The sequence below is a fragment of the Carex rostrata genome, chromosome 27 (genome assembly GCF_964058835.1).
Source record: "Carex rostrata chromosome 27, lpCarRost1.2, whole genome shotgun sequence".
Lineage (NCBI taxonomy): Eukaryota > Viridiplantae > Streptophyta > Magnoliopsida > Poales > Cyperaceae > Carex > Carex rostrata.
The window spans coordinates 4,136,145-4,148,217 of NC_135944.1; the positions used below are offsets into that span (position 1 = coordinate 4,136,145).

Below are 12,073 nucleotides of genomic sequence, written 5' to 3' on the forward strand. Positions count from 1 at the left end.
CCTTTTATTAATGTTTACGAAACTAAAAATACTAAAATTTTATCAAATTTGATACATAATTCATCAAAAAACATATAAATACGTATATTATGTCATTTGTTAGTACGATAAATATTGTGTGGCCATTTTGAATTATAGATCAGTTTTTAATAAAAATTATTAAGTCATAAATCTGTCCACGAATCTCAACGTAAATTGGACGATTTAGATTAATTTTAAATAAAATTTGTCTAAAACAATTTGGAGAAAACCCAATTTCTGAATGGAACCTCATTAATTGAACCATTGCAATTGGGACAAATAACAGAGAATACTGAGCTCTGTAGGATCCCTCCTCTCTCCCTCTCTCTTCAATCCTTTCTCTAATTCACTCCACAGTCCACACTGAAAAAGCAAAGGCAGCACAGCACCAGCCAGCTTAATCTCAAAAACCAAGAACCCAAAAAAAAAAAAAAAAAAATCTAGAAAAAAAAGGAGGATACAAATTGAGAGAAAAAAAAAGAAAACCAAAATGGGTCTTGGGGTACTGCTCTATCTCCTCTTTTGTAAGTTTTTTTTTTTTTTTTTACCGTTTTACTTTGATTTAATCCCTATTAGTGATCCCATTTTGTCTGAAACAAATGCGTTTTTTGCAACTAATGTAGATATTCTGTTGCATTCTTTGGTAGATTTCTTGGTTTTGGGTGGTGGATTTTGGTAATTGGGGGGGGGGGGGAATGGGGGGATGGGGGTTGAAATTTGATTTTCTGATTTTCTTTGCATTTATGGAAAATGAGTCTTGAAAGGGGGAACAATTGCTCTCAATTTTAGCTAAAGATTGAAAATTTAGAAGGTCAATTTTATTTTGGGATTTATTACTGGTACAATCTAGGGTTTTAATCAGGATATTACAATTTGTGTAATATTTAGAGACTGTCATGAAAATCTATAATGCAGAGTGAAATTGGAGGTGTTGTTGTTTAATTTAGAGTAAAGTGAGAGATTATTTACAAATAGAAAGATTCTAAAAGTAGAAGAATTAAATCCAGGCACATCTCTTTCAAACTTGATTTCTGTGGCAATTTCTGTGTAGTTATGTCTGTTATGTGGTTTTGTTGTATGCTGGTAAGTACTAACAACTGATATATGTAGTGATATGTAATGCATTCTAGTCAAGAAAAAATGAAAAGAAAAATTATTGTTTCTTTTCTTTTACTTATTTATCTAATATAATATCATTTGTTTCTTCCTATATCACCTTTTCAGGCATAAATTATCTCTTACTAAATAGACAAGGTAGTGCAGTACTTGCTGGAGGTCTCCAGTTGGCACGTGAACTGGAGTTGAAAGAAGAGAATGATGCCCCTTTCTTGCCAGAGATACCTCCAAGCGGGTCCCCCTTTCCACTGTACCCTTCGCTCGCACCTTCTCCACTCTCTTCTTTTATCAACATCAGTACACCTAAATTATCAGGTTACTACAAATAGTATTTTTTTCTAATTTTTTTTATTTATTATTCCTGTTACATGTGTCTCACTAAAATGACATACCCGATAACATAAATGTACCTAATTTCTTTATAAACTATTTGAGTGAGGCTATGGTGCTATGCATAGTGTGGATTGGTCTGTATTTTGACTTTATTTTTGTTTTCAAAGTTCGAATGGTCGATCGGAACCACTCAACATGATTTTCATATGAAAATGTACTTGGTGACTAAATTTTACATTTTTTAGATTTTTTTTTTACTATTTTCTTTACATCAAGTGATTTTCTACCTATCTAAAAAACAAAGATTTTTTTTTTTAAATATAAAATTTGGTCACCAAGTACTTTTTTCATATAGAAATCATGTTGAATGGTTCAGATCGACTGTTTGGACTTTGAAAATGAAGAAATTGATCCATAGTACGGACCAATCTGCGCTATGCATAGTACCATAGCCTCACTCAATTAATTTTTGACCCCTTTGTTGCTAGTAAATGGTATCTTAAAAAGCATGATAAATGTGTACTGTGGGATTATGTTACCAATTTTACCTAATTACTGTTACCAGATTTCTGTATGATAACTAGCATGATAATTTTTTTACCTCTGGTTCAGTAGATTTGGTAATCACTGTTTTAGTAACTGGTAGATTACTGTTACCAGATTTCAAGATCCTCTGAACAAATATCTATCAGGTCAGGCTGATGAAATTTTGGTTGACATGCAATTTACATAGGGGTGTCCATTGGCTCCTGTTTATTTAGTTTCAACTGAACCGACAAATTTTGAATTACTTTTTGTTTTTATAATGTTTATGTTTTTCATACAGGTCAATGCACATTAAATTTCACCTCAGTTGACTCACTAATTACAACGACCGCCACTGACTGTTTCGCAGCCTTCGCTCCATTTCTTGCCAATGTAATATGCTGTCCCCAACTTGATGCCACTTTAACAATCCTAATAGGCCAATCAAGTCTCCAGACCGGAGTACTCTCCCTGGACCCGGTTCATGCGAACCACTGTCTCTCTGACATCCAACAACTCCTCTCCAGCCGTGGTTCAGAACTAAACCTTAAGTCTATCTGTGCCATGCATTTATCGAACTTAACTGAGGGGTCATGCCCAATAAAGGATGTGAATTCATTTGAGAGTGTGGTTGATTCCTCTAGGGTTTTGGAGGCTTGTCAGAAGGTGGACCCGGTAAATGAGTGTTGTAGTAGGGTTTGTCAGAATGCAATTGAAGAGGCAGCTAGGAAGGTTGCGGCAAGGGGTAACGGGTTAACGGGTTCAGGTGGAATTGAAGATATGAGTGAGAAGGAAAAGGTGGAGAGTTGTAGAAGGATAGTGGTTAGGTGGCTCTCGAGTAGGCTTGAACCCGGACCCGCTAAGCAGATGCTCAGACAGATCTCCAATTGCAATGTCAATGGAGGTAATTGTTTGTATCACTATTCAGTTGTTGTAACAAACTGGTTTAACACACTGATTCAAGGCTGTAACTGTATTGATTTAACACACTGGTTTGCATTTTTCCAATAAATATGAGATGAATTAACACTGTTGTAACAAACAACATAGGTACAAATTTAGTTTAATTGGCAAAACATGCTCAAATTTAGTTTAAATGGAATACACGGAGCTCCTTTAATATTCGTGCTAAAGAAGATCGGATGGTCCGGATCTGAACTCAAAATTTTAGTTACCTTAGGTGATATGAATTCTCAGTATTCTGTACCTGTACTGATTTAACCCACTGGTTTGCACTTTTCTAGTTAATATGAGGTGAATTTACACTCAGTCGTGGCAAATAGGTTCAAATTTAGTTTAATGAGTAAGGCTATGGTACTATGCATAGCGCATATTGGCACGTACTATGGATCAATATCTCCATTTTCCAGATCCAAACAATTGATGTGAACCGTTCAACATGATCTTCATATAAAAATGTACTTGTGAGTCAAATTTTTCATTTTCTAGAAGTTTTTTGCTATTTCTTTGATAGGTAGAATATCACTTGATCTAAAAATTCTAGACCATTCAAAAGTAGTTATTTTCTACCTATAAAAAAAATTGTAAAAAATTGTAAAAAATATAAAATTTAATGTACAAGTATATTTTCATATGAAGATCATGTTGAACGGTTCAGATCGTCTATTTGTATTTTGGAAACAAAAATATTGATCTGGACCAATATGTGCTATGCATATTACAGAAACCTCACTCTAGTTAAATTAGGAAAACATGTCCTACCATCAGTACCAATTGGGGCTATTGGAATTACTTACAGAGCAAATCCTAATTTTTTATTTATTTTTATTTATGCCCTTGAGCAGTCTGTCCACTAGTGTTTCCCGACACAGGGAAGGTCGCAAAGGAGTGTGCACAGAAGATCGAGAACCACTCGATCTGTTGCAATGCCATAGAAAGTTACGTCTCTCACTTGCAAAAGCAGAGTTTCATTACAAATTTACAAGCTCTTGACTGCGCTTCAAGTCTTGGTATGAAGTTGCAAAAGATGAATGTAACCGCAAATGTTTTTGCCTTGTGCGGTGTCAGTCTCAAGGATTTCTCTCTCCAAGGTTAGATTTTATTTATTTATTTATTTTTTTGTTTTGAATAATTCTCTCTTTCAATGTTCAGAAACAAAAAAATTATAACCTTGGAGATAATTTCGCTCTCCAAAATTGTTGCCTAGTTGTATAAATTTCACTCTCTACAAAATATAGGTTAAAATATTTCACACAACCTTAGGAGTTTTATATTTTCATATTTGTATGAATTTTCCATTGAAGAGAAAAAATACAAATAAATTTAAATTTGAAAGTCAATCTCCTTGTTCAAAGTTGTTGCCTAGTTGTGTAAATTTCACTTTCTACTTTACCGGCAAAGTTCCATTTCAAAGTGTATATTTGCAAAGTGCCCCTGTGACAAGTGTATATTACAAAAGGTAATCCATTTCACTTTCTGCTTTACATAAAAGACCTTTGATATTTGGAGAAATAAAAAATAACATCCCTATTATCAGTGACAGTTAATCTTTATCTCTATTATTCTTTTTACCAAGTCCAAAGACCTATTTTCAGTCTATATCAGTATATGCTTTTTTCCCAATTTCTTTCATTAATCTCTTATCTTAATGCAGCCAACTAATTTGCAACTTTGTCTCTCTTTTCTTTATCATATCTTTGGTTGCTGGTTCGGAACATCTATCAGTTGGAACACAAGGTATGTTAAGACATACTCTTATTAAATCTAATAATATCATATTATATATTTGAATATGAGAATTAACTATTTTTAAATGTTGGAGCAGTATCAGGATGTCTCTTGCCGAGCATGCCGTCAGATGCCACATTGGATCCAGTGACAGGTGTCAGCTTCACATGTGATTTGAATGATAATATTGCAGCACCTTGGCCTTCTTCTCTTCAGGCCTCAACCTCTTCTTGCAACAAATGTATGAAAATACATTCATTTTTTCTTAGATTATTACAATACCAGAGTCAAAATTTGTGATGGTACATGTTGGTATTTACCTCCTGATAAAACCAGTCAACATGGGTACCAATATTTGCAATATCAGTACTGGTATTTGCCTCATGATAAGGGTATCTGTAGATGCAGCAGCAATTGACCTTGTTCTGTGATACTAAATTTGTTTCTCTCTTCAGCTGTTAATTTCCCTGCACTGCCAGCCGCCACAGAAACAAAAAACAGTAAGCTCTCTTTCTCTCTTAATTTTTTTCTTTCTATTGGTGTACAAATACTAATTTCACTCCATTCAAAACTTATTTGAATATATTAAATTTTCCAGGTGCTAAGCAATGTAGACCAACAATTTGGGTTCTAGCTTACATATTCATGGTTCTTCAGATGTTATTACAACCATAATTAATAGGCTGTCATTTTATAACACTTTGGCAATTTTGTGGTCCCTCGTGTCATCGAGAAATAGAGTGAAGGGGGTTACATGTGACGAGGTTAGTTGACTTAATTATGTCATTAAGTCGAGCTTAATTGATCAGTGCACTCCCTGACTTTGTACTTGTATTTATTTGAGGTTTTTAGCTTGAATTTGGATCTCCCTTGTTTGTTTTGGTGTAATTCTTGTAAGCTATATATTAATTAATCCAATGTACAGAGAAAATGTGAAAAAACAGACTAGAGCTGTGATGATTACTTCACATCATGTTATTAGTTTCATTTTTTGTTACTTGGAAAAAAAAAAGTTATTTTTTGATTATGTTAGGGTTTGGTGCAAATAGGAAGAAGAGATGAGAGAAACACCCTGGCATAAACTGAATTTACTAATTTTCTCTTATCAAGAGTCTAAATTACATAGTACATATCAGCAAGATACATGACCCATTGAGTTCAAATAACAATTTGGATGAAACATATTATCTTTACCTTGAGTCAAATTGCATTTAAAGCAAACTAAAATATAAAGCAAATATAAATATACACTAGCAACACGCTAGAAACAAAGCTAGATAGATTATGGTGAGATAAGAGCAATACTCCACCTCAAACCAAAATCTCAACAAAAAATAATAATATATGCGAATGTCAAATCATTATTAATGTCGAATTTGATCAACAAATTAGTCTTCACCCCCTTAAATCCTTTATCATCAAGGGTGTGTGATTGCTCATTACATCCTTAAACATTTATCCTCAAGAGTTCGTAATTACTGACATCATTAAACCCTTTATCTAACTTAGGCAACAAGCTTAACAAAAACATGACAATATCTCCAGTGTCTTCCTTAGTGCCCCCCTCCCCCCTTCAAAATTAGATTGTCCCTCTCTGAAGAAAAACATGTCTGGTTCTTTCTCTTTTCATTGCTAGTGAGAATAAGCCACGGGATTTCGATCCTCTTCCGTAAGATTACTATCCAATTTTGGAATTAGAAAATGAAAACCTGTTGATCTGGTTTGAAAATCGCTGTTTTTATTAAATTTTGCACCATTGAAAAACATCAATTTTCAAACCATCTTAATAAAGAGTGAAAAAATTCCAAAATTGTAAAATTTGTTCTTCAAGCACATTTTAATATAGATTGAATATCTAACGGTTTGGATCGACTGTTTGGACTTTGAAAATCGAAAAACCGAGTCATTTCTTTTGGGAGCTAGAAAAAAACGTTTTGAACTTAGCCTCTCTCTCTCTCTATATATATGCACTTCAAATGGGTATATACTTAAATATGCAAGTTGTTTGTTAGAATTTATTGTAGAAACTAGAAATATATATGATAAAGATAAAAAAATAAATAAAAAAATATTTTACAATTCAACTGTAAATTATCCAAGAAGCTAGCACTGCACGTCAACATGGTACCACAAAGTAATGTGCACTGCATGTCAAGAAGATAACCATAACATAAGTGCCCTGCGACTCAAGTTTTCAAAATCATTATTAAATTACCTCTATTTTATTCCAAAGGATTATGATTTTTTTCTTACAAATTAAGGATATATTAAGGATGCCGCAGTCTACTTTGTCGAACTGATATTTGGGTTGATAACTGTTGTATAGCTTCTAGTTACCCTCATTTGTTTGAAATTTGTGAACAACCAAATATTCTAGTGTCTGAAGTGTTTGGGTTCCAAGGTGTTGCTCTTAGTTTTGTTAGACATTTAGATGGTGTGTTCTTTAGAAAATGGTCTGAAATCCTTAGATTAGTTAGTCATACAGCTTTTATTCATGTGCACGATCAGGTAGCATGGCGATGTACTACATCATGCTACAAGGAAATATAGATATCCCAGCGCTTAAAAACGCCACCAAATACCTATCAAGTGGTTAGACAAGTGTTAGCAATACCACCGTCGGGAAAAGCCTTTCCCGACGTTTCCCTAGGTTTTCCGACCGTTTACAAAGTGCTGCCCGAAATTTTACTTTTCCCGGCGTTTAAAAATTGCCGCCATAGTTGTTTGGTTTTCCCGATGTTTATTTGGCTTTTCCTGGCATTTAAAAAACCTTGCCAAAGGCCCTGATGTATAAAAAATTACTACTTTAATTTTCCAGCGTTTCACAAACGCCGCCAAAAGTCATGAAAATATAAAAAAAAAATGCTACTAGAACATTGTAAATAAGCTGACAAACATAATAAGAATTATATACAACATTTTTTCTTTCAAGAGAGCATCGATGCAAATTCCAAATGGATTCTGAATCAAAATTAACATACATTGACACCTTCAAATCAAGTCAAAATGTATTTATACTGATATATGCACAACATCAATATTTGGATTAAAAAGTAAGTAAAATTGGACTGTGCGATCCGTCGAGTTATTCCGAGTTTTTTAAAAATACCCAAATTTATAAATATTTTATTATAAATAACCACATTTTTGTCAAAATTTTATTTTTGCCCAAACCGTACAGATTATTTACGGTTTGAATTAAAAATTCAAACCGTAAATATTCCTTACGGTTTGAATTTTTTTTTTTTGATTTAAAAACTCAAACCGTATATATTCCTTACGGTTTTTTTTTAGCCCAACTTTGAATCTCTGGTTAACATATCAAAACACCTTCAAAAATCATAAAAATTTACCGACATGCATTCTTGATTTCATAGAATAAGACTGTGAAGTTTCATCAGCTCTCAAAAATTGCCCGAACTGTTGAAGGAGTGCTTCTGAGCCCAAATTTGCACCTCTGATTAATATATATATAGGCTGCGGCTAATTTGCTGCCGACAGCATTTATGCCGGCGGTGCTACCGCGTTTTATTTATTTTGTGATGTCTAAACAACAAATCCAAATTTAGGATATTTGTATATAAAGCAGAGATAATTAAGGAGTATGTATTAATTTTAGAACAAAGTGGAGGTCTAAAATTTGACCTTGTATTAGGTATAATAATTATGTAAGCAGGAGATGTATTGTAACGAAAGAAAGTGAAAGAAAAAATTACTGTTTTTGAGCAGTTTAGAGAATCCAATATTTTCTTTGTATGAAACAGAGGTTGTGCGAGAACGAGAACAAAAATTAGAAAATTGTTTTGGTAAAGTTTTGCTGCACATATAGAAAATTTTTCAGCAGTTCAGGAATGAATTTCAAATCTGACAATGAGTCAGATCTTATGGAAAGAAAAGAAAAGGTCTAATTTGGTGTATGCCAGTCTAGACTCTGATACCATGATAGTTTTGTTGGGATAAAATCAGCAATACTGCACTGCTTTGTGCCAGTATGCAAAGGATTGAAGAGAATAATATTTTTCTGAATAGAAACAACGCTTTATTTCCTTTCTCTCTTACTCAATTACATAGAGTTCTACGATAATTATCTAAAATAACTACCTACTAATAACTTCCCACTACATAACATGTGCTAAAAATAATAATCATACTGAAAAATAACTTGCAACACTCATAGCAGTTTTACACGTCAGAAAACTACTCTCTAACCAACTTAATTTCTGCAGATTTTCTAGAATCAATTTCTGAATTAATTTCAACAAGTTTTAGGAGGTACAAATGAATGTTTTATTATATCATTTTTACTTCTTTGCATGTATAAAAGGAGGATATATATATATATATCTATATATATATGAGGAGGGTTCAAATGCCTCCATGTTTTTGTGCCTCCATCATGCCTCCATCTCTCTCCATCATTTTCAAAGTTCAAACAGTCTATCCGAACCGCTCAACCTAACCTCCATACTAAAATATGTTTGGAGGCCAAATTTTATATTTTTAGGAATTTTTTTACTATTTTTTTAGATAGGTACAAAAATACTGTTTTTAGATGGTTCAGATTTACTGATTTTGTATCTATCTAAAAAAATAGTAAAAAAATTCCTAAAAATATAAAATTTGGTCTCCAAACATATTTTAGTATGGAGGTTAGGTTGAGTGGTTCGGATCGACTGTTTGAACTTTGAAAATGATAGAGAAAGATAGAGGCATGATGGAGGCACAAAAACATGGAGGCTAAAAAATTTGAACTCTCCTCTATATATATATATATATATATATTTTTTTTTTTTAAAAAGGCATATGCCCGTTTCATTGCAATGAAACATTGTATCTTACATCTACTAAAATAAACGTAAATGTTAACCATCCAAACACCTAGTCAACAACCAAAAGTTCTGTGCACACAGTCACCAAAAGGGTATGGCATAAGCTGGGCACACATGCACCAGGTAGGTAATATCTAAGCAAACAAGCCACACTTCGGCCTGAGATACAAAAAATTAAAAGAACTGTATTGAAATCAGTCAGAATCCTCTGAGATCCATTCCAGCACTTGATCATCTCCTGCTTGAACTATCTGGAGAGGCACCTCATCCAGGTCTTGTGGCAGTCATTCATTGACTCTATCCTGCATCTCTTCCTTAAGCTGACCTGTCCGGTATATTGCAATAGAAACAGTGTTTAGAATCACCTTTCAACATGAATATACAATAGAATTGTGAAAGCACATAGATCATTTCTTTGTTTCCACATACACCAAATAACAACACTAGCTACAATGAGAAAAGCATATCTTGTAGGTTTATCTAATGTTAAAGCAAATTGGATTAGATCCTCCATTATGTGCCAGTAGTGTCTAGTGTGTTGATATCCACCCATGTAAAACCAAATAGTTTGAGAGAAATGGCATTGAAAGAAAAGGTGGTCATTGTCTTCAGGTAGTGAACAGAATTGACAAGACAAGTCCCCTTGCCACCCTTTTTCCTTCAATTTCAGTTTGGTTATAATATATATCTATATATAGCCGGTGACTATTGTTTCCCACAGGTCACAGCTCTAACAAGCTCCTAATTTTGTTTGACTGTGGTGAAATAGTTCCTAACAATCTCCTAATTTTGTTTGACTGTTGTTAAAATGGTTCCTAGAGTAATCTCTATACATGTCATAGTGTATTTCTAAAATAACCTTACTGGTGTCCTCAGGACTAACATTGCACTGCAGCTCCTCTGGCTGATTTGCATTTCTTTCCTTTGAGTTTGGGGGAAAACTGCAGCCTTGAGCTTTTCCAGCTGCAGTTTGAGCACTGTTCCAAATGGTAATAACCTATATCAATGTAGGGAAGACATTAGATACCTTAAGTATAAAAACTCGACAAGGGATCATTGTACATAATATATGGTATTATGATATTTATTCAACAAGTGAGGTCAAAATCTCAACTAGTGTAAATTTATGAATGATTCTGATCAGCAAAAAGGTTAATTTTCAATGGCATCCTCCTCAAGAAATTGGTGTAACCAACTTCGACACAACCCTGATGAAAATATATATGATTTAACTATCAAGTTTTTGTCGATCATATAAAATACTAATTTTATTACAACATAATTAGCCATGATTGAAACACAGCCACACAGAAAGAAGGTCAATGCAATCAGTTTATATTTCATCGTCATAAAAAGTAAAGTCTATCTCTATGCCTGCATCAGTAATTATTCACAAACAACATCTGAAATTACAGTTTAGTATGGTCCGTATTTTCAGTGAAAATTTCATCTGGTGAGAGTGTTGACATCTAGCCCCCTCTCATTAAATTTTTTTGCATCATCTGATACAGGTACTGTACCAGCATGGCTAACATGAAGTTTTAGTTCAGGACTGAACTGGGATTACATACTTTCTTATCCTAGTAAAGACATCAGAACACTCAGAGAACCCAATAAAGCTGCCTCAACTGGTACCAAAAGTCAAAGATACACTAGAGTGGTACCAAAAACAGAGCAGGTACTGCTCATCCATGCCACTTACAAAAAAGAAAAGAAAAAAAAAAGAAAAAGAAAAAGAAAAAGAAAACATGATAGAACAGCTAAAAATAACTTCGGCTAACAACATCAGACTCCTCAAATTGTTAGAAATCCAGTTTGGAGTTTGGACACCTCGTGAGTTTTGAGCATGTCCTTTGAAAAAATAACCTTAGCATTTTATTAAAAGAAAATACAGTTTTTATGTTGTTTCGTTAAATTATTTCAGTTCCTTTTTGCAAACATTTTTGGTGTCATTTTTAAAATTTTAATTACTATCAATCTAATTTACACTTTTCAAATTTTTTTATTGTTAATCCTCCTCCTTTTAACCAGGCTTTAAACCGGCTATGTCGTTTAGACATAGGTGAGGTTAACAAATTGAAAATGTGTTAGTATCTCTCAAACTTAAATAAAAGAATTACAAGAGAGAGCTTCGAAACAAGGGGAGAGATGTATACCTGCATGGAAGGCCATTATGGTAGTTATTTGTAGTGCATGTACGGCATGCATTTGATTGTTATTTTCCTGATAATTAAATGCATGGTGCTTGTGTGTATTGTAATCCTCTATTACTCTCAGCTATCACAGCTGATCTAGCAATATTCTATGGGGCATTCTTTCTGTACGTATAAATTAAAAGCCAAAAGAAAAGGAAAAAAACATACATAAGTCGAAGTTTTAGATGATGAGTGATGGAAATGAGAATATTATTGCAAGAGCTTTTAATTGATTTCATAAATTGGAAATGAAGTACCTTGTGAATAAAAAGTTGTCAAATAATGAAGCATTATCCCACTGAACATATCTGGTTGTGTTTCTTCAGCATGAGTTGGGGATCCATTACGAAAGCAGGGTGTTATGTT

The 12,073-nt window shown here is 33.5% G+C and overlaps 1 protein-coding gene across 2 annotated transcripts; it reads left to right on the forward strand.

The window, feature by feature from the left end:
• The first annotated feature begins 337 nt into the window (after positions 1 to 337).
• On the forward strand, positions 338 to 5,614 carry LOC144545353 (putative GPI-anchored protein At1g61900). 2 transcript variants are annotated; one of them, XM_078293949.1, is made up of 8 exons: positions 338 to 545; positions 1,246 to 1,452; positions 2,297 to 2,899; positions 3,801 to 4,046; positions 4,681 to 4,692; positions 4,781 to 4,924; positions 5,139 to 5,183; positions 5,282 to 5,614. In XM_078293949.1, the coding sequence occupies exons 1-8, from the start codon at positions 512 to 514 to the stop codon at positions 5,356 to 5,358; spliced, it is 1,368 nt and encodes a 455-aa protein (XP_078150075.1). In that variant the 5' UTR covers positions 338 to 511; the 3' UTR covers positions 5,359 to 5,614. The 2 variants fall into 2 exon arrangements, with proteins under 2 accessions (XP_078150075.1, XP_078150074.1); XM_078293948.1 differs by having other exon boundaries at positions 5,139 to 5,614.
• The last annotated feature ends 6,459 nt before the right edge of the window (positions 5,615 to 12,073 follow it).